The sequence below is a fragment of the Chaetura pelagica genome, unplaced genomic scaffold (genome assembly GCF_000747805.2).
Source record: "Chaetura pelagica isolate M959 unplaced genomic scaffold, ChaPel_1.0 scaffold1341, whole genome shotgun sequence".
NCBI classification, from domain to species: Eukaryota; Metazoa; Chordata; class Aves; order Apodiformes; family Apodidae; genus Chaetura; species Chaetura pelagica.
In genome coordinates, this window is record NW_009952053.1 from 26,823 (window position 1) to 47,845 (window position 21,023).

General features: G+C 50.4%; 2 protein-coding genes across 2 annotated transcripts in view; one reads left to right on the forward strand and one right to left on the reverse strand.

Moving 5' to 3' along the window:
• The window catches only part of PAX5 (paired box 5), a gene marked incomplete at its 5' end in the record, with an annotated part of 123,800 nt that overhangs the window by 25,938 nt on the left and 76,839 nt on the right, over nt 1-21,023 (forward strand). Inside the window, 1 exon segment of the mRNA XM_010003639.1 lies at nt 8,257-8,432. Within this exon segment, the coding sequence (XP_010001941.1) occupies nt 8,257-8,432 (176 nt within the window).
• Nucleotides 15,585-16,099, reverse strand: LOC104394061 (classical arabinogalactan protein 4-like). Its single transcript, XM_010003607.1, has 3 exons — nt 15,940-16,099; nt 15,724-15,794; nt 15,585-15,596 (listed from the first exon to the last, which is right to left on the reverse strand). The coding sequence occupies exons 1-3, from the start codon at nt 16,097-16,099 to the stop codon at nt 15,585-15,587; spliced, it is 243 nt and encodes an 80-aa protein (XP_010001909.1).

The following is a 21,023-nucleotide window of genomic DNA, read 5'->3' on the forward strand; positions in this document are numbered from 1 at the left end:
GGGGGGGAGTCCCCATCCCTGGAGGGGTTTCCAAGCCCTGGAGATGGTGCTGAGGGACACGGGGCAGGGGTGGCCTGGGCAGGGCTGGGGGATGGTTGGACTGGGTGATCTTGAAGGTCTTTTCCGACCAGACAGATTCTGTGATGCTATGATTCTACATTATATTACTTTGCATTTAAACACTAAAATGAGTTTAAGCTGGAAAGCTAAAACTGCTTCATTTGACAGTCTCAGGATGGGCTCTTTTGACACATTCAGGGGTTTCCCCAGTGGGACTCTGTGTCATGCAGCTCTTCAGAATGATCCCAGCTGGCCAGAAGTTCCATTTGAGTCAACCAGTGTTTTCCTGTAGAATAAAAAGTCTCAAGAATTTCCCCACTGCTGCAGGTTTGCATTGCAGTCAGAATCACATCCCTTGCCCTGGGCTGCTCCTGTGCTAATAAAAATATTTGCCAAGCTCCAGTGATACACAGATTTTATTTTTTGGTAAATTTTTATTTTTCCTGGAAGCATTATCCCAGGAGGTGGGAGAGGAATAAGTCATCTTAGGAAAGCTGTTGTGAGCGAGAGGTCAGCCTCAGCTGCTGGTGTGTTGGGGCAGTTCCCGGTATGTTTGTCTCTAGAGAAGCTGCTCTAACCCTGCTGGAGAGATCATAGGCAGAATTGCTGTGATGCAGCCTCAAAACAGTGGCCTGCTCAACCTCCCTGTGAATGGAAGCAGGTTTTTAAGTAACAGAAATACGTGCAGCAAGATCTCCCATACTTGCTTAGCAAGGGCATCCATGTGATAAACACAGTGTCAAGGGAGTTGTACTGTAGATTGCTGAGTTTACTGCAGGATAAATAATTAATGTTGAGATTACACTAATTAATTACAGTAATTAGCAAAAGATATGCTGTTTTTCCTTAAAAATAAAATCTTGGCTGATTAATTTGGTTCCATGTCCAGTGCCTCAGAACACCTAGGGCAGAACCGTAAAATGCAGACACAGAGGGAGAGACTTAATTTTTATTGGGTCCCTTGGTGCCTTTTCACAGAGCCATAGTGTCATAGAATCATCATCAAGGTTGGAAAAGACCTTCAAGATCATCAAGTCCAACCATCCACCCTACAGCCCCCAACCACAAAACCATCTCCTGAAACACCAAATCCACCCATTTTTTAACCCCTCCAGGGACGCTGCCTCCACCACCTCCCTGGGCAGCCTGTCCCAAGGCCTCACCACTCTTTCTGGGAAGAAATTTCTCCTAATACCCAATATCTGAACCTCCCCTGGCACAACTTGACCCCATCTCCTCCTGTCCTGTCGCTGGTCACCAGGGAGAAGAGCCTAACTCCCACCTCACCACAACCAGCTCAGGCAGCTGCAGAGCAACGAGGTCTCCCCTCAGCCTCCTCTTCTCCAGGCTGAGCAGCCCCAGCTCCCTCAGCCTCTCCTCACCAGACCTGCTCTCCAGACCCCTCCTCAGCCTGGTTGCCCTTCTCTGCCCCCTCTGCAGCCCCTCCGTGTCCTTCTATCCTGTGGTGCCCAAACCTGCCCCGGTGCTGGAGCTGCAGCCTCAGCAGGGAGCAGAGGGGCAGGATTAGTTGTGGCCCAAGGGCAGGACCCAACACTTGGCCTTCTTCAGACTGCTGCCCTTGTCCTTGGCCCCTGGGTCCAGCCTGTGCAGGTCCCTCTGCAGAGCCTCCTGCCCTCCCACAGGTCGACCCTCCCACCCAGGTCATTGCACACTGGCTGAGGGTGCATCTGTCCTACCCACGTCATCCATAAAGGTGTTGAGCAGGAGCAGCCCCAGCACTGAGCCCTGGGGACCCCACTGGTGACTGCCCCAGCTGGACCGAGCTCCCCTGAACACAGCTCTTTGGACCCAGCCACCCAACCAGTTTTTATCCAGCAAAGCCTGTGCACATCCAGGCCACGAGCAGCAGCTTCTCCAGGAGAAAGAGAACCTTCTCAAAGGCCTTGCTGAAGTCAAGGCAGGCAACATCCACAGCCCTTCCCTTGTCCGGTGAGCAGGTCACCCTGTCACTGAGGGAGACGAATCACAGAATACCAAGTTGGAGGGACCTCTAAAACACAGTCTAGACAAGACAGTGCAGCACCCTATCCAGCTGAATCCTAACGTGTCCAATGCTGGGGAATCCCCCACTTCCCAGGGGATATTATTCCAATGTCTGACTGTTCTCTTAGGGAAAAATTCTCCTCTTGTGCCCAACTGGACCTGTATTTTCCCTTCTTGTCCAGGTGGGGGACAGGGTGGAGTGGGAGGTGGCAAAGGCTGACCAGAGGGCAGGGGCTCAGGGCACTCGGGCTGCTTGTGTCCTCACACCACCCCCATGGTGTGAAATCAGTGAAACACCCATAAAACAGAAGCAGAGGTGGGAGTGCTCAGTGAGACCCCCTGGGTTTCTCCAGCAATGCGCTGCCGTCAGCAGATGCAGGTCTCGGTGTTTCCAGGAGGAGCAGAGCTGGCCCAAGTGACCAACAGGTCAAGCCTTGAAATGAAGAAGCAATAAGCCACTGAAATGGTACTATCACCGAAACATGATTGATCAATTGAATTCTATCAGAGACAGTGGGCAGTGAGATTAACTCAGGCCTGATGGGTTCAATGAGTTAAAGCATGATGTTCATTTCAGCTTCATTTCACCAGTCTTTGCTTGTGAAATTGGTCAATCAATAGAGGTTGAAGATCATATATATATATATTGGTGACGATCTTATAGGGAATATAATCTAGCGTAGTCAGCTCCTGGCTCCGGCTGCCTTCAGTGGGTAATGGAGACAGAGCAGAGACTCTATCAGTGCCATCAAAATGGCCTGATATCTTCTCCAAATGAAAAGTATTTTTGGATCTCTGATGATTTATCTTTTTTTTCCCCTCTCTCTCACTTTGATCTACAGCAAAACCCATACCCATCTTCATGAAATATAGTGATTTCTCTTGAAAATATTTGTGCGATGATCAGCTATATATACTTCAACCTATAAAGCTTCTTTTTAGTGATACTGTCCTTTGGAAAAATAAATAACAGCAGTTATAAAACTCAAATAGTGCAATGCAAAGATCTCTTACCTTTTATGCGGTCCCAAAAGCAGCACCATGCTGGGAAGAGCATGAGGCTTCCAAAGGCACACAGTCCCAAAAAGGTGCCATGAAAATTCAGTTTACATTTTAAACAAAGCCTTCCAAATGGTAATTACACAAAGTCTTTATCTTCTCTGGACTAATTTACAGGCATGCTACAAGGAAACAAATCACCTTTTTGCCTCCTGGTAATATTTCATTTGCTTCATGATGTTTTAAATGTGGTGAATAACATCCTTCCTAATTAGCCTGCGTTTCCCTATAAGGTGGAGTGATTAGGTATGATGCCAGGTAATGAAGTTGGACAGTGCAAATTAGAGACAGAAACCATGTCCTTTATGAATATGGGTTGTTCATGGCTGTTTCCTTCCTTGATTAACCCTGTAAAACCATGTTGTTTAAAAAAACACAACACAAACACACCGATTCTCTTTTTCTTCAGAAGAGCATCACATCAGACAGAGGTGCCATGGAAGCCTGCACTTCATGGCACATCGTTATTACTAGTAACTCTGGAATATTATCCCAGCTGAATTTGTGGATGGCACCAATTTCTCAGCCACTGCCACCTGGCTGAGGTCCTGGAGCAGAGCTGCCCTCACTTTCAGCAGGGGAGGGTCTGTCCCGTGGCATTTCACAGTGACACTTTATAATTAAACTGTGTTGTTGTCTCTCTCTGAATAACACAGAGGAGGTGGAGTTGATCTTTCTTCTAGTACTGTGGCTTTTAAACATTCTGTAGTGCTTTGTGAAGAGAGTGGTCTAGGGTCACTTGTGCTCCTTATTTTGTTCCATAGTCTTGGAAATGTGTAATCAAAACACTGTGTTAAATCCAGTGAGTTACATGGTGAGTATCATTAAAAATCTATTTTGGGCATCCTTAGCCATTCTAAATACTATCTTGCTGTTTCAGAAGGTGTGTCAGGGACACATACTCAACCATAAAAGTATACTAAAGAAAGTGAGGTCATAATTGTTTGAATTATTTAAACTGACCTTACTGTTTTCTTCAGTCTCCAGAAAGTAATGTCCCCTTAATTAACAAGACACAGTATTTGTGGATGAAATCCAGACAATTTAGGCAGCCTCTTGTCAGCTAGAGGGTGCATGGTACCTCTCCTCTGAGGTGGACCTGCTCTGTGCCAGCTTTTCTTGTTGGACTGTTCTGGTTACAGAACAAGTCCTTGCTAGTGTGGAATATACAATCATAGAATCAATCATTCAGGTTGGAAGGGACCCTAAAGATCATCAAGTTCCAACCCCCCTGCCATGAGCAGGAACCACTAGCCCAGGCTGCACAAACCTCATCCAACCTGGCCTTAAAAACCTCCAGGGATGGGGCATCAACAACCTCCCTGGGCAACCCATCCCAGTTCCTCACCACCCTTAGAGTGAAGAATTTCTTCATAATATCTAATCTAAATCTCCCCTCTCTCAGTTTAAAACCATTCCCCCTTGTCCTATCACTATTAAAGAGTATCATGTTAAATAGAGTGTTACTGAGGGGTGACCTCATCAGTGTTTATAAATACATGAAGAGTGAGTGTCAGGAGGACAGAGCCAGGTTCTTCTCAGTGATGTCCTGTGATAGGATGCGGGGCAATGGGGGCAAACTGGAGAGTGGAAGGTTCCACATAAATGTGAGGAAAAATGTCTTTCCTGTGAGAGTGACAGAGCACTGGAACAGGCTGCCCAGAGAGGCTGTGGAGTCTCCTTCTCTGGAGACATTCCAACCCCCCTGGACACGTTCCTGTGTGATGTGCTCTGGGTGCCCCTGCTCTGGCAGGGGGGGTGGGCTGGGGGGTCCTTCCCGGGCCCTTCCAACCCCTAGGATTCTGTGATGCTGTGATTTAGTGCTCTTCATTAGCATTTCTGGGAAGATGCCATTGGGCTGGGAACTAATTGTTGTGCAGGGTGGGTAGGTGCACACGTAGTGCTACTGTCAACAAAATGTAACCCTCCTAGGTGGATGCACTGATTATATGAAAAATGTTTCTACCACTCCCTGGAGCCTATTTATAACCCAAAGTGTTTCCAACCTGCCAACAGTATTTTAATTATCGAAGATATGCGAGTGTATTCAAACAACACATAATGCTAATTGTAATTATCTCACATTTATGTAATGTCTAGCAGCCAAACGTGTCCCAAAGACCTTCACAAACTTTTGGGTGCCATGTGCAGCCCACGGCCAGTCCTTTGCTTGAGCAGGCAAGTGCAGCAGTCACCTGACATCCATCAGGTTTGGGAGGTGCCGCGCACAGGAGGTGTCCCCCTGTCCATAGGGTGTGTAGAGAATGAGCGACTGTGATGGCCAGTCGGGTCGGGTGGTCCCCACTCCTCTCCCTTGGGCTCAGGGTGCCCTGGATCCCATCCCTGTCCCATTCCCACCTGGCAGCAGCTGCCAGGTGTGTTGCTCCTTCCCCTTGGCACAACCTCAGGTCCCCCTCTCTGTCCTCTGTGTCTCTGTGTCCTCTGGGCACCTGGAGACCCCAGCAGAGACATGCAAGTGCTGGGGGGGAGCAGTTGGGTTCCACCCAAGCCCCCCCTGCAGCCTCAGACCCCTCTGGAGCCCCAGTCAACTCCATTGATTCCATCCCTGGCCACAGTGCCCAGCACTGCGCCTTGGCTGGCTGGCCCTGAGCATCCCTCGGTGTGTTCCTGGCAGAGGGAGATCTCCTCCTTCTCCTTCTCCTTCTCCTTCTCCTTCTCCTTCTCCTTCTCCTTCTCCTTCTCCTTCTCCTTCTCCTTCTCCTTCTCCTTCTCCTTCTCCTTCTCCTTCTCCTTCTCCTTCTCCTTCTCCTTCTCCTTCTCCTTCTCCTTCTCCTTCTCCTTCTCCTTCTCCTTCTCCTTCTCCTTCTCCTTCTCCTTCTCCTTCTCCTTCTCCTTCTCCTTCTCCTTCTCCTTCTCCTTCTCCTTCTCCTTCTCCTTCTCCTTCTCCTTCTCCTTCTCCTTCTCCTTCTCCTTCTCCTTCTCCTTCTCCTTCTCCTTCTCCTTCTCCTTCTCCTTCTCCTTCTCCTTCTCCTTCTCCTTCTCCTTCTCCTTCTCCTTCTCCTTCTCCTTCTCCTTCTCCTTCTCCTTCTCCTTCTCCTTCTATTTCTCAAAATGCTTTGGGAGCTGTGTCCAGTTGGTCTCTGCCTCTCTCCCCTGGGAGCAAGGGCCAGTGGGGGTGGGCACAGCCCTGGTGGTGTGTCCATCTGTGCCCATCCCCAGCTGCTCCTCTGGACATGGTGCTGTCCCACCATGACGCTGTGCTGGGCTCAGCTTCTCCAGGCACACCTCCAGAAACCCTGGAGCAAACATCTGTGGTGACAGTGCTGCTGGAGACACATGGGATGGCTGCCAGGGAGTCTCTGGGTGTATAAGCCATGCACAGGCTGCATTGGCCTTGCCAAGAGCATCTTCCAGGTCACACCATGTCTTGGATTGTTTCACTCCCTTTCTTCACCCCCTTTAGGCCAAAACTGCACAAAAGCTTTAACTTTCATACCAAATTGTGAATAACGTGAGTTCAACCTGAGATTTAAAGCCAGTGTTTCCATGCTCCAGAGAGAGGGTCTCCCTGGCCTTTTGCTACCATGCAGCTAGCAACCAGAATTTTAATTCTGTAGGCCATGGTTGACTAAACCCAGCACTACGTGTATTAGATATTATTTGATTTAGAATAGGGGGGGATAAAAAAAAAAAAAAAAAAAAAAAGATTTCAAAACACACTGCTCTCTTGTTTTCCTTTGTATTTTTTCACAGCTCTGTGCACATCGTTAGATTTTCTATTCAAATGTCAGTTTGGGTTTTGGTTTTTTTCCTGTGTGGAATAAACAGATCCTTGCACTCCACAAAGCCCAGCATAAACTACTCTTGGCTTCAGTTGCATGATTTTGTCTGAATGGGACAAAAGGTAAAGCTGCTGTTGCCTGAATTACTGAGCTAAAGCATAGAAGGAAGTTTCCAGAGTTAATCATGAACAGCGTCGGCAGGTTGTCACAGAGGTGACCTCGGTGGAAGAAGCATCTCCGTGTGTCAGCTGCCCAGCTTGAGACCTGTCGTAAAGCAGCCTGGCTTTCTGCAGAACCCAGCCGTGCTGAAGGGTGACCTGAAATGAGTGGGGTTTTGTGGAGAACCCTGTCCATGGGCATCCCCCCAGTAGTGGTGGCAGCCCTTGTCTGCCGTCAGGCACAGTGTCTCCAGCAGCTTCTGGGCACGGGGGCCTCAGTGCTTGCCAGCTAAAACTTGATGCAGAATCTGACAGAAGGTCTGCATGATGTGACCCTCTGCAGACTCCTTGGACTCCAAGCCACTGCAGCACTGGGGGAAATCTCCTAGTTGGATTCTGCTCCTCAAAACTACCTTGGCAGCGAGATTCTATTTTTAAAACATTTCCTCCCTCTGTCTTGCACGGTGTTGCCATCTGGAGAAGAAATCTGATATTTACTGTTGTTCTTGGAGTTCCACCTCCTGGAGTCCTGGGAATACTGCAGACCTCAGCTTTCTGTGCATGAAAGATACGTTTCTGGCACTGACAGGTGAAGGAAAAGTAGAAAACCACTGTGAATCTACAAAAAGCAAATTGAAACAACCCCCTGTATTGCAAGAATATTTCTGAACTGACAATCTAGACATTTTTCAAGCTTGTCTCATGGCTTTTCAGCCATGGGCAGTCACTTATGACTTCTGCTAAAAATCTCTGCCAAAGAGGAGGGAGTAAAACATGCCTTGGAGGCCAAGCTTGCCTCATGCCAATAAGCTTAGGAAATACCAACTGAAATTGCTGTGCCAGGAGAGTGCAAGTTGACCGTGACTGTAGCATCAGGTGTTGTACTTGCCCTCCTATGTCCTCCTCCATCTAGACTGTGAGTCAGGCAGTTCTCAGGTAGTGGTACAGAAGTGATGGGAGTAAACATGTGACTGCTAAGCCCTGTTGTGCCTTTAAATTAGGTGTGGCAGCTTTGATGGTAAATTGTTTTGTGGGTTGGCTGCAATGGGAGACTGGTCAGAGTATCTTCTGGCAGTGTCTCTCTTGCTTGGAACCTCCTCTCAAAGAGTCCTCGTGGTGTCACCTCCCAAAGCTGATACCCACATCTATGTAAGGCATAAAATGAGACACTCCTGTGTAGGTCTCATTCTTGCGATGCCTACTTACCCTGTCTTCTTTCTCCCCTTTGAAAGGTATTCAGGAATCTCCAGTACCAAATGGCCATTCTCTACCAGGCAGAGATTTTCTTCGGAAACAGATGCGAGGAGACCTGTTCACCCAGCAGCAGCTTGAGGTGTTGGACAGAGTCTTCGAGAGGCAGCATTACTCTGACATTTTCACAACAACTGAGCCCATCAAACCTGAGCAGGTACTATTGCAAACGTTCAGTGTTTCCAGGTATGCTTTCTGCTGGCAGAGGTCAGCTTGGTGGACATCACCAAACACGTCCCAGAGTCTCAGTAGGAAAACATGGAGAAAGGCTGTGGTGCCAAGTCCTTCCGCCAAGTGTACATCAGCCTTAAAAGGCTGAGGATAAAAAAATTAAGGAAACCACTTATGTAAACATTGGGAAGTGTTTAGGTATGAAATTACAGCTGATATGGGCCAGTTAGATCAAATGAGTCCTTAAAGAGCATCACAGCTTCTGATGCTTTTGTTAGATCAAAAGCAGGCTGTGCAGGTAACGAGGAGAAGACTAGCAAAGATCAGTGCCTAATTTTGGTTCACAGTTATAATGACTGTGCACACAAATTAGGTTTTTGTGTCCAGAAATGGCTTATTAGGCATGTAATTGGCCATTTGCTGAGAGAAACACTCAATTAGTATGTGAAGGTAAATTAGTTGCACCTACAGATTAGTGGCGTGAGGAGGACTTGGCAATAATTTTTGGGGAAGTTCCATTTTTGCAGGTGCCATACGGAAGCACATGCAGAAAACTGCACAGCTGTGTGCCTCTGTGTTCTTCTCATCAGCCTTTAGTTTAGTTGCTGAGAGGGAGGTGGAAATGCTTGTGTTGCTGTCACACCAGTATCGGTACCGCTTGCTACTTAACGATGTGTCTGACCATTAGTCTCCAGTGTTCTTAATATTAGACTTGCTTTTTAGCAGGGTGGATGGACTCTCAAACTGCAGACAAATACTGATTTCCCTTGGAGGAATCTATACATTTAAGGGCCACAAGATATTGTCTCATGGCAGTGTACTACCATGATGGCTTTGGTTGAGAAACATATCTATGTATCGGTATAAAATTTAAATAATTACTTACTCATGCTGAAGTCATATGGTAGAGTTGAAATTCCTCTCGCCTTTATGCTCACGTTTGTTAGTTCATTCATGGAGCCATTTGTTTTTCACCAGCTTCTGCTAGTGTGGTGGTTTCCCTGGCTGGTATTGCTGAGGAGCTCTGCAGAACTCCAGCTACAAGACAGATGGGGCAGATGCTGAGGTCAATTTGTTGTGTTTTTTGTTTTTTGTTTTTTTTAAAAAAACAACAAACTGGATGGGAAGGCAGAGTCCGTGTGTCTGGAAGGTGAAGTGGCCCGCACGTACCACTAGATGGTGGTTGTCCCATCTGAACACGGGTGAGGCTGCAGGGACCCGGCACAGTGCCCACTCAGCAGCAGCACCGGGAGGTGTGAGGGGCCAGACCTGCCCCTGTGGAACTTCTGTGTGCCCAGAGAGTCCCTGCAAGGAGAGCAGTGATGGGAGAGGGTCGTTTATTCCTGTCTGTGTCCAGCTGAAGTAGTATCCCAGTTGTCAAATACGGGGTATTCGGCCTTTGGTGGAGCAGGGATCTCCCTGGGTCCATGTAAGCAGCTGTGGCTGGAATGACTGTGCAGCCAGGTCACTAAGGCTGGAGATAGGCTGCTGTTAATTTGGCTGGCAGGGTACTCTGCATGCTCTGGGAAGTCTAAAAGATGCTGAAGATTGTGGTTTCATTACATACATAAGGTGCTTAACAGAACTACCTTGCCTGGGCATTTTTAAGTTTAGTTACAACTGGAGTTCATGGTTGTTTGCTTTTGCACAGACTGGAGCATTGTTGTTTGCTTTTGAAGGCTGGGCCATAGTTAAGGGCTTGTGGCTGTTTGGGGATGGCTTCTGCTTTCCAGTGGCATGTGAAGCATCTCTTGAACCATGGACACATGTGATCTGTGTGACTGGCTCTGGTTCTGGTGTGAACTCAACCCTGACCTGAGTGCTTGTTGGAGAGTTCAACAAAGCTGTTGTGATACTTAACCACAGCAGAGAAGCTGTCTGGATCAATTAGTAAGGCCAGATAAATCAGTGAGAATTAAGATGCTGAGAACATTAATGATGTGACCTGTTAAACTGGGGTTGTCCTTGCAATAGGTTGTTGCAGAAAGCCAAGGCCTGCTCCAGCATCTGGCTGTCCTGTGTGCTGCTGACCTGGAGTGGTGCTTTGGGAGCCAAGTCAGCAGAGGATGTTTGGAGGCCTGAGCTATTTCTCTAGAGGAAAACAAGGAAAAGATGCTCCTCCCCATGGAAATGAGATGTGGGAAGAAGTCTTGGAGGAACTGCTGACCCACTGCTTATCTGTTTAGTTGGAAGCTTGGTCCTGCAGCAGCCAGTGAAATATCACTGATTTTCCTTGGGCTCAAAAACTTGCTGATGTCTCAGTGCTGTTCACCTGGGCAGGGCTCCAGGTATTTTACTGGAGGAACTGCTACTATCTAGACAAGAATATTCCTTTTTCTGCCTGTTTTGTTTCTTCTCTCCCCTGGAGCTCTGGGAGCAGTTCTGTGGTGAGTTGTGCTGCGAGGGGACAGTCCCTCCTGCGCTGCAAAGCATTTCCAGCCTCGCTTCCCAGCTGCAGGCTGGTCTCTGCAGCTCAGAGTCCTCCTGCTGCCTTCTCTGGGCAAACCCTGTCCTTGCCTACTGGAAGGTGTCCACAGGTGTGTTGGTGGGCTGTGGGCAATGATTGCTCTCTGCCTCCCCAGTCTTTGCTTTGAAACGTTCCCATCCATTTCCTTTACTTTTCCATTGTTCATCTTTCCTCAGCTCACCTGTATAAAATGGAGACTTAGGAGTTATTTCGTGCCTCAAAACAGGCTGTGCTCTTGACAAGCATCCTCTGCGTTCTCACATCTGCTGTGCCTTCCGCTGAGAGACCCAGGGGGAATGAACACTTGTCTGTGGGGAAGGGCTCAGAGAGCTGAGAGAGGAGGCAACCGTTGTGCAATGACAGGAAGATGAAATCCTGGGTAGCCCCGTGTCGAGAGGCTGTGCCCACTATGTGCAAGGGCCATGGTGGGTTTGTGCAATTAAGGCTATGTTGGGCAGTGCCTGAGGGGCAGAGGGAATGACCCTCCTGTGATGTGCCCCATCTTGCCACCTGGTGCCCACTGTTGTGGCTGTGAGCTCTGTGGAATGTGTGGAACCTGCTGGTGTCCAGCCTGGGAGGCATCCCAGGGCAGGAGAAATCAATCAGTGGGGAGCTGGGAAGCCTGAGGATGAGCTGTGCAAATAGTCAAGGCTTACAGGCTGTGGGGAGACTTCAGAGCTCCTTCCAGTGCCTGAAGGGGCTCCAGGAAAGCTGGGGAGGGGCTTGGGACAAGGGCAGGGAGGAATGGGAGCAGGGGGAAGGGTTTCCAGCTGGCAGAGGGAGCTGGAGATGAGATGTGAGGGAGAAATTCTTTGGTGTGAGAGTGGTGAGAGCCTGGCCCAGGTTGCCCAGGGAAGCTGTGGCTGCCCCATCCCTGGGGGTGTTGAAGGGCAGGTTGGATGGGGCTTGGAGCAGCCTGGAATGGTGGGTGGTGTCCCTGCCCATGGCAGGGCATGGGACTGGATGGCCTTTGAGGTCCCTTCCAACTCAAATCATTCCATGATTCTATGGTTCTGTATGTTTTGGGGGAGTTACCTAAGGGTGAAGCCAGGACTGCAGAAGCACTCTGGCTTGCTTCCACTTGACAGCGACCTGCTGTAAACATCAATCCATGCATAAAACGAATGCCTTTCACTCACATTTCTGTCTGTTTGTGTTCATATTTTGCAAACAGCCCATGATCAATTTGCACTGGCTGCAAATGTTAATGGAAAACTGTTTTGGTTTGTTTTGGGCAGGGATTTTCAATGCAGACAGCAGTGTGCATGCACCACCAGCATGGGGTTGTTCTGCCTGTGGCTGCTGGCCACCAGCTCTCCAGCTCTTGCAAAGCCCATGACTTGAATGTCACATAGTTCTCAGGCCCCAGGGAAGGAAAACCTTCACAGCTTTGTCTCCTGCACAGACAGCAACTCCTCCTCCCTGAGCCCCTCGGGGTGTATGGACAGGCTCTGCTGCGCCCTGTGTCCTTGGCTCTGCCCACAGGGACAACTTTCCGTGTTCCTCACAGAGTCAACATGCAGGCTGCAGCGCCAAGGACACAAGGAGGGGCATTCACCTGGTGTTGTCCTCTCTTGTTGCTCTGGTGTTGTCCTCTGGTGGACCACTGTCCTCCCATGCAGCCCCCCAGCAGGCAAAGCCCCTCTGTTCATGTCACTGCACCCACCACTCAGATTTTACCCAGAACTGATGCTCGTGTTATGTCCTTCAGATGCACAGAGCTGCTGCAGTGAATGGGGCAGTTCTCCAGTGCCTGTCCCTTTGGGAATGTCCTGCTGGAAGTGCTGGCTGTACTCAGCAAACCCCTCTGCATGGGAGATTGTTCCCCAATGCCAGATGGAGGTGCAATCCGCAGCTCCCTGGGAAGTCATCCCAGGCAAGACGAGCCCTCAACTCCAGTTAAACGTGGACAGAGATGTTCCTGGAGATGGAGGCCTGGGAAGTGTCTGCCAGCTGGGGGTGGCTGGGTGGGTGCAGGAAAGCCTGTGGAAGTGGGCAGGGACAAGCCTGGGGCTTGCAGACCGATGGGCTTTTGGTGGGATTAATGCCTCTACAGGGAAAACCTTGGGATGAAAGATACACAGCAGGGTCAGCTCGACAGGAGGCAGTGCGTTCATTTCCTTGGAATAAAGCAGGAGTTACCCATCCTCAATTTCTGTCTGCAGCAGAAATGGATTCTCTTGCGTTCCAGCTTCACACGTGGGTCCAATCGAATACTCGTTGAAGCCAAGAGGAATATTTCTATTGACTTCAATAAACTTTAGATCAGGGCCATAATGAGGCATAACACGGTGTGACCAGATTCAGCACCGAGCAGGTCACCGACTTGGAAGAGAGCTGCCTGCTGCTAATAGTGGGTAATTCCCAGGCCCTCCCTGGTGCTTCCCCACTGCCTCTGGCCAGGACTGAACTGAGCATCTGTTCTCCTCTTCATTTCCAGATCAAACATAGATATTCTGGGCCTAGGTAAGAACCAGGCAAACTGATACCTGCATCCATGGGGTGCCGGGCAGATGCGTCTGGCTCTGTAGAGAAGCACAGGCAGGTGAAATCTGGATAACTCCTGAAAAAATTACTAATACATTGGAAGAAGGTGGTAAAATTGCACAAGTTTCAAAGGCAGTTGCCCCCTGTTTCAGAGAAGAAGTTCTCTGAACTGACAAAGAGAGGGGCATAAGGCTGTTTGAAAATCTTCACGTTTCACTTTTATCTGGTCAACTATTTGCCATCTTGGAAAGATAAAAGTTTGTTTTTCAGTCTGTGTTGGATGATGGGTCCATGGGAATGCAGCTCTGAGAGCATGGAGGTGTGTGGTCCTCCCTGCAGTGTTGGGATTTGGTCTTCAGGAGTAAAGGGGACAAGTCAGAAAGTTGTCAGTAAAAAAAAAACAACAAAAGTCAGAAAAAGTCAGTTCAGAGCCAGAAAATGTCACTCATTTTTCTGTTTGTGTGAATAGTATTTTTTTTCCCAAGGGCCAGTGCCTTTGGATGGACATTGGCTGCTCAGGATCTTCTTAAAATACCCTGAGACTTGCAATGAGAAATGCAGAGCTAGTATTTTGCTTGTGTCTTCACAAAACTTTATGTTGTTTGGTAACAGTGAGAGCTCTGGCACTAACCCATGGCTGTATGTGCACATTCAGAGACAAGACTTTTCTTGATCTGCTGCCTGCAGAAGTGACTTCAGACAGAAGATGGTCTTGCCCATAGCTTGTGTGACACATGGTGTAAATGAAGGGCAAGTTAAAGAGGAAAACAAAAAAACACATGGGCACAGAATTGTAAAAAATAAGAGGAAACAAGAAAAGAAAAGAAAAGTGGAGTTTGGCATCAATCTGCTGGCTCTGCAGGCAGGGCCTGGTGTTCAGGCAGGGCTAGCAGCTGGATGGGCTGTGCCGGGGTTGGTGCTGTGTTGGTGTTGATGCTGGTGGCTGGTGCCAGTGTTGGTGCTGGTGTTGATGGCAGAGTTGGTGCTGGTGCTAGTTCTGGTGCTGCTTTTGGTACTGGTGCTGGTGTTGGTGGCAGCGTTGGTGCCGGTGTTGGTGCTTGTGCCAGTGTTGGAACTGGTGCTGGTGTTGCTGGTGGTGCTGATGTTGGTGCCAGGGTTGATGTCGGTATTGGGGCTAGTGTTGGTGTTGCTGCTGATGTTGGTGCTGGTGTTGGTACTGGCACTGTGCTGGTGCTGATGCCAGTGCTGGTACTGATGCTGGTACTGGTGGTTGTGCCAGTGTTGGTACTGGTGCTGGTGTTGGTGCTAATGTCAGTACTGGTGCTGATGTCAGTGCTGGTTCTGGTGCTGCTGCAGATGTCAGTACTGGTGCTGGTGCTGGTGTCAGTGTTGGTGCTGGTTCTGGTGCTGATGCTGGCTCTGGTGCTGATGTCAGTACTGGTTCTGGTGCTGATGTCAGTGCTGGTGCTGATGCTGGTGCTGGTGTCAGTACTGGTGCTGGTGTCAGTGCTGGTGCTGGTGCTGGTGTCAGTGCTGGTGCTGGTGTCAGTGCCGGTGCTGGTGTCAGTACTGGTGCTGGTGTCAGTGCCGGTGCTGGTGTCAGTGCCGGTGCTGGTTCTGGTGCTGGTGCTGGCTCTGGTGCTGATGTCAGTACTGGTTCTGGTGCTGATGTCAGTGCTGGTGCTGATGCTGGTGTCAGTACTGGTGCTGGTGTCAGTGCCGGTGCTGGTGTCAGTGCCGGTGCTGGTTCTGGTGCTGGTGCTGGCTCTGGTGCTGATGTCAGTACTGGTTCTGGTGCTGATGTCAGTGCTGGTGCTGATGCTGGTGTCAGTACTGGTGCTGGTGTCAGTGCCGGTGCTGGTGTCAGTGCCGGTGCTGGTTCTGGTGCTGGTGCTGGCTCTGGTGCTGATGTCAGTACTGGTTCTGGTGCTGATGTCAGTGCTGGTGCTGATGCTGGTGTCAGTACTGGTGCTGGTGTCAGTGCCGGTGCTGGTGTCAGTGCCGGTGCTGGTTCTGGTGCTGGTGCTGGCTCTGGTGCTGATGTCAGTACTGGTTCTGGTGCTGATGTCAGTGCTGGTGCTGATGCTGGTGTCAGTACTGGTGCTGGTGTCAGTGCCGGTGCTGGTGTCAGTGCCGGTGCTGGTTCTGGTGCTGGTGCTGGCTCTGGTGCTGATGTCAGTACTGGTTCTGGTGCTGATGTCAGTGCTGGTGCTGATGCTGGTGTCAGTACTGGTGCTGGTGTCAGTGCCGGTGCTGGTGTCAGTGCCGGTGCTGGTTCTGGTGCTGGTGCTGGCTCTGGTGCTGATGTCAGTACTGGTTCTGGTGCTGATGTCAGTGCTGGTGCTGATGCTGGTGTCAGTACTGGTGCTGGTGTCAGTGCCGGTGCTGGTGTCAGTGCCGGTGCTGGTTCTGGTGCTGGTGCTGGCTCTGGTGCTGATGTCAGTACTGGTTCTGGTGCTGATGTCAGTGCTGGTGCTGATGCTGGTGTCAGTACTGGTGCTGGTGTCAGTGCCGGTGCTGGTGTCAGTGCCGGTGCTGGTTCTGGTGCTGGTGCTGGCTCTGGTGCTGATGTCAGTACTGGTTCTGGTGCTGATGTCAGTGCTGGTGCTGATGCTGGTGTCAGTGGTGGGAGGTGGGTTGAGGATGGGCTGTGTTGTCCCAGGCAGGGCTGTTGACCCGGGGTGCAGAGCGAGATGTTCCTCTGCTCCAGTTCTGTGCAGGAAGGGGGGAATCCACATGCCTGCCCCATGCAAAGAGCATGTTTATCCTGTGCAGCAGGCATCAAGGTCCCTCTTTATTGGTTAGTAACCTACCACTACAAGTCTAGTTGGTTAATTGTACTCCCTGCTTCTGTTTAAAGGCACAGAGTCCTTTTAAATCAAGGCTCATGTGCACTGAGAAGTGTTCTCCATTGGGGAGGGGGCATTTCTTGAGTCTCCCCCTGCCCTCTTCAGTTCCTCTTGAGTTCTTCTGACCTCGTGCCTTGTGGCACAATGTTTCCTTTGTTATCTCTCAAGGTTCCTTTTCAGGAGATTAATGGTGATTAAGGAATGGAAAATGCAAGCTAATGTCCTCTTATGTCAGCTCTTGTTGTTCCTGTAACTCTTCAAGGCTGTGGTACAGGCCTTTGCCAGCTTCTGGTATTCCTCAGCAGTCTTCCCTGTGTCATCAGCTGGATGGCAGAGCTCCGCAGGTTGGGATCAGTGGCACAGGGTCTAGTTGGAGGCCTGTAGCCAGTGGTGTTCCCGGGGTCAGTGCTGTGTCCTGTCTTCCTCCGTGTCTTCATGACTGACCTGGAGGAAGGGACAGACTGTCCCCTCAGCAGGTTTGTTGATGACACCAAACTGGGAGGATCAGCTGATCCACCAGACACTTGTCCAGCCACTCAGTGAGACCTGGACAGGCTGGAGAGTTAGGTGGAAAGCAACCTCATGAAGTTCAATAAGGGCACATGGAGGGTCCTGCACGTGGGGACTAATAACCCTGTGCACCCGGACAGGTCAGGGGCTGACGTCCTGGAAAGCAACTCTGTGGAGAAGGACCTGGGAGTCCTGGTGGACAGTAAGTTAACCCTGACTCAGCAATGTGCCCTTGTGGCCTAGAAGGCCAATGGTGTCCTGGGGTACACCAAGAAAAGTGTGTCCAGCAGGTTGAGGGAGTTTCTTCAGCCCCTCTACTCTGTCCTAGTGACATCTGGAAAACCGTGCCCAGTTCTGGGCTCCTCATGCCCAAAAGACAAGGAGCTACTGGAGCGAGTCCAGGGGAGGCTGCGAGGGGCTGGAGCTCCTCTTGGAGGAAAGGCTGGGAGAGCTGGGGCTGCTCAGCTGGAGAGGAGGAGGCTGAGGGGATCTCATCAGTGCTGATCAATATCTACAGGGGCTGTCAGGAGAATGGGGCCAGGCTCTTCTCAGTGCTGTCCAGTGACAGGACAAGGGGCAATGGGCACAAACTGGGACACAGAAGCTCCACCTGAACATGAGGAAAAATGTCTTGACTTCAGGTGTCACAGAACATTGGAACAGGCTGCACAGAGGTTGTGGAGTCTCCATCTCTGGAGACATTCAGAACCTGCCTGGGCACCATCCTATGGCACCTGCTCTGGGTGACCACCCAGTCCCACCCCTGCATGGGCACCACACACCTCCCACCATTCCAGGCTGCTCCAAGCCCCATCCCGCCTGCCCTTCAACACCCCCAGGGATGGGGCAGCCACAAATGCCTTCAGGACTGTCAGCGCATTCCCAGGACTTTCTACCCCTTTCTAACTCCTGACTGCTCTCAGGTATGACTATAGATGAAATTGCAGATGGGGTGTTCAGGCACAGCCAGGGGCTCCTTGGGGATGAGTGGCACTGAGGAGAAGGAGCAGGGTGTGCAGTGTCCCCAGGGCCTGGTGCAGCCTCCACCTTCCTGCTGGGTGATGCCACGGGATGCTTCTCCCATCACCATCTCTCATCTTGACGCTTCACACCAGCTTCATACCTGGAGCTTGGTGGTGACAGTGGGACACAAGGTTCTGCACAGGCTGTGCCTCAGCTCCTCCAGGAGTCTCACTGTGTCTTCCACAGCTGGGCCAGAGAGGTGGGAAATCTAGTACGAGTTTTCCCCTCTTGTAATCCTACCAGAAGTGCCCACAAGTCCTTGCAATTTGGGAGCTGGCTTTGAGTATTTGTATCTCTTTGTTCATCATGTGTTTTGTGATACAAAGCGTTGGTTTTTGTTTTCAGTTTAGAGAGATAAACCAGGTCTATCACACAGTGAGGAGAGCAGTGGTTCATGGGCCACCCACTGGGTTGCCAATGTCACATCAAAGCCTAATGTACGATGATGTTAATTGCTCATGTAGTCTTTGTCCCTTTGAAAAACAACAGAGGAGTCAGCTGAGCACTTGACACACGTGTGTGTGATGCTGCACTTGTGTAGGAAAAATAGGCCTGGAATTGTCCTGAAACTGGTGTTCTCTGTGGAAAAAGACAAGACTGCATAATGGCACCAGTTGGCCAAGATCCTGTTGTAGCAAAATTGACCAGCCTCCTTATGTCTGTGTTAGCCCTGCAAGAGGGGCAGAGACAAACCTGTGAGTAAACACACTTGCCTGGTGGTTTATTTATTGCCTGGCATGGTCATGTGGTAGTTGAGGGGAAGGGCTTGCATCAGCATTTGGGCATGGAACAAGACTTCTCAGCTCCAGGGGAACATCTAGATCCCACAGCCTTTGGGTATTTTCAGGCACAATTTCCACCCTTTGGTTTGGAAATCACTGCTATTTTGCACTCTCTGTCAGTTTCCTCTGCGCCTGGAGCAGAGCCAGGCAGAACAAGGCCACGTGCTGCACTTGGCTGAGACCTGCGCAGGTAATTAAAACACACAGCCAAATCATGGATAAAATTAAGGTAGACAAGAAGTTATCAGCAGGTTCTGTGCCAGAGGGTGGCTTCCCAGCATCACCACCACCTTGGGAGGCTTCACACCAGGGAGTGTTTTTGCGGCAGGCGCAGCCCCATGTGGGTGTTACCTTCAGGTGGTGGGTTGCTCTGTGGTTCTTGTGCCTGTGGAAAGTTTGAAAAGCAATTCCAGGTGCACCTGTGCCCCAGGAACGGGGCTGCAGGGTGGGAGGGCTGCGGCAGGTTCCTCCAGGTGCTGTGTCCTGGCTGTGGCTGCAGCACAGCAGTGACAGGGACAACGCGGCATGCTGGGCTGAGCTGCCCCTCCAGCAGAGAGTGGTTTTGGTGGAAATGGAAGAGTGTCACCAAAACCTGTCATCTCTGATGATTTTTCCACGCAGGAGGCCCCTCGCTGCAGCCTGTCATGGTAGCAAGGGGGTGCAGAGTCTCCAGCAGCAGCAGGGCTAGGGGTGCCACCATCTTTCTACCTGCATCCAGCACCGATGGGCACCCTCTGGGTTCCCTGTGGGTACCGCACCTGTCAGTCACCTGCTGCTCTGTTGTCTATCCCTGTGTGCAGATTTCTGACCTTTCTGGGTGTTCTTCCCAAAGACAAGGAGCAGACAGGTGTACAGGATACTGAGCGGGTGCCTCTGGGGTGGGGGGTGCTCCCCTGCCCACTCCCCACCAGGACAGACCCTCCTCCTCCTCTGCCTGTGTGCAGTCACACAGCCTCCATGCTCAGACCTGCTGCTGGTGGGGTCAGTTGTTAGTGGGTCTAGACTAATTAACAAAGTGGAACAACAACCCAATGTTTACCCTGCAAGACTGGACGTTCAGGCCTGTTCACCCTTCCTGGGTGTGACAGGGAGGGAAGCACTGCTTTGTTCCCTGGATTTTCCCCTGCCAAGGGTTTCCCTTCCCACGGAGGATGCCTGCAGCCCACAGAAAGGGAGGGGGTCTCCCCCAGCAGCCCCCTGGGCACCTCTTGTTTGCTGCACAATACACTTTGGTTAAGGAATCCACTCTGGGGAGTTGCCTCTGCCAGAGCACAGGTTGTACCCCTGGGGGTCAGTACCTGCTGCCTCCACAGCCCCACTTCCCTGGGGACTTGAAAGTGCTTGGCAAATCTTCCCAGGACAAGGATTTTCCTTACATTTCTGGCTTTTCCAGAAGTGCACCGTGATAAAAATTATCTTGCCATGGTGTGGCCCTTCCCAATTCAGCCTCGGGTGCAAGTGGAGAAATGAAAGAAACTTTGGAAAATGATGTTTCTTTATTTGTGAGTTTTGGTTGTGGATATTTTTGTTTGTTTGTTTGTTTGTGTTTTTTTTAAATAAAGTCAGTTCAACCTTGGGAGTTGATGGGGAATTCTGCATTCTTGGGAAAGTTGCCACCCACAAAATGGGAAACACATGACTCCTGACCTGTGCTAGGGTCACCAGGCTCCCAGGGACACCAGCAGGAAAAGTGAAAATCTTTTGGAAAATGAAGGATGTGTGCTTGTGTCCAGCTTTGAAAGTGGCCTGAAATTCAGGAGTTTTGGGGTTGATACGGATTTGTTCAGCTGGGACTTTGTAAGATGCCAAAAAAACAGCAAAACCCATGGCTCTGTGCTGGTTTTCATCTGGGTAGGGGCTGGGAGCACCTGGAGCTGCAGCAGCTCCAGGGCTGTAGCTGGAGCCTTGGTCAGGATGTTTTGCCTTGGGTGCTGATCTGCTCAGTTTGTTGTGCAAATACCTGAAATGGTAACGGGAGTGTGATGAGAGGTTCTCAGGTGTGAAATACCCTCAGGAGGTTCCTCTGGAAGTGGCACAGTGGTACAGTGTTGCTCTTGCAGATTTGCTGAAGACTTCTCAAGCGTGGGGAGCTGTTGGCAGGACAGACTGGAAATCTGGCAATATTGGTGTCAATGTCACGCGTGTTCCCAGTGTGTCTTCATACTTCTGCTTCGTATTTCTCCATAGGGAAACACTGACCACACTGCTGGTTGTGTTTTCTTCCTTACTCGTGGCAGGTGCTTCAGTGGAAGCATCACTACTGTGAGGGAGGATGGACTGTTTCCCTTCCTCCTCTGTCTGAAATGGTTACAGCTGGGGGAAGTGTCCAGAGCAGTGACTGTTTCTAGCAGTGTCTTGCGGAATGAGTGGTGCAATGGGATTATGTGCTGTGTTTGCCCGAAGCAAACTGCTTTTTCCAGCAGGGTGGGGTGTGTTAGGCTGAAACCTGGAAAGCCCTCTCAGGTCACTGGGGCATGTGTCTGTGTTCTGTGGCTGTT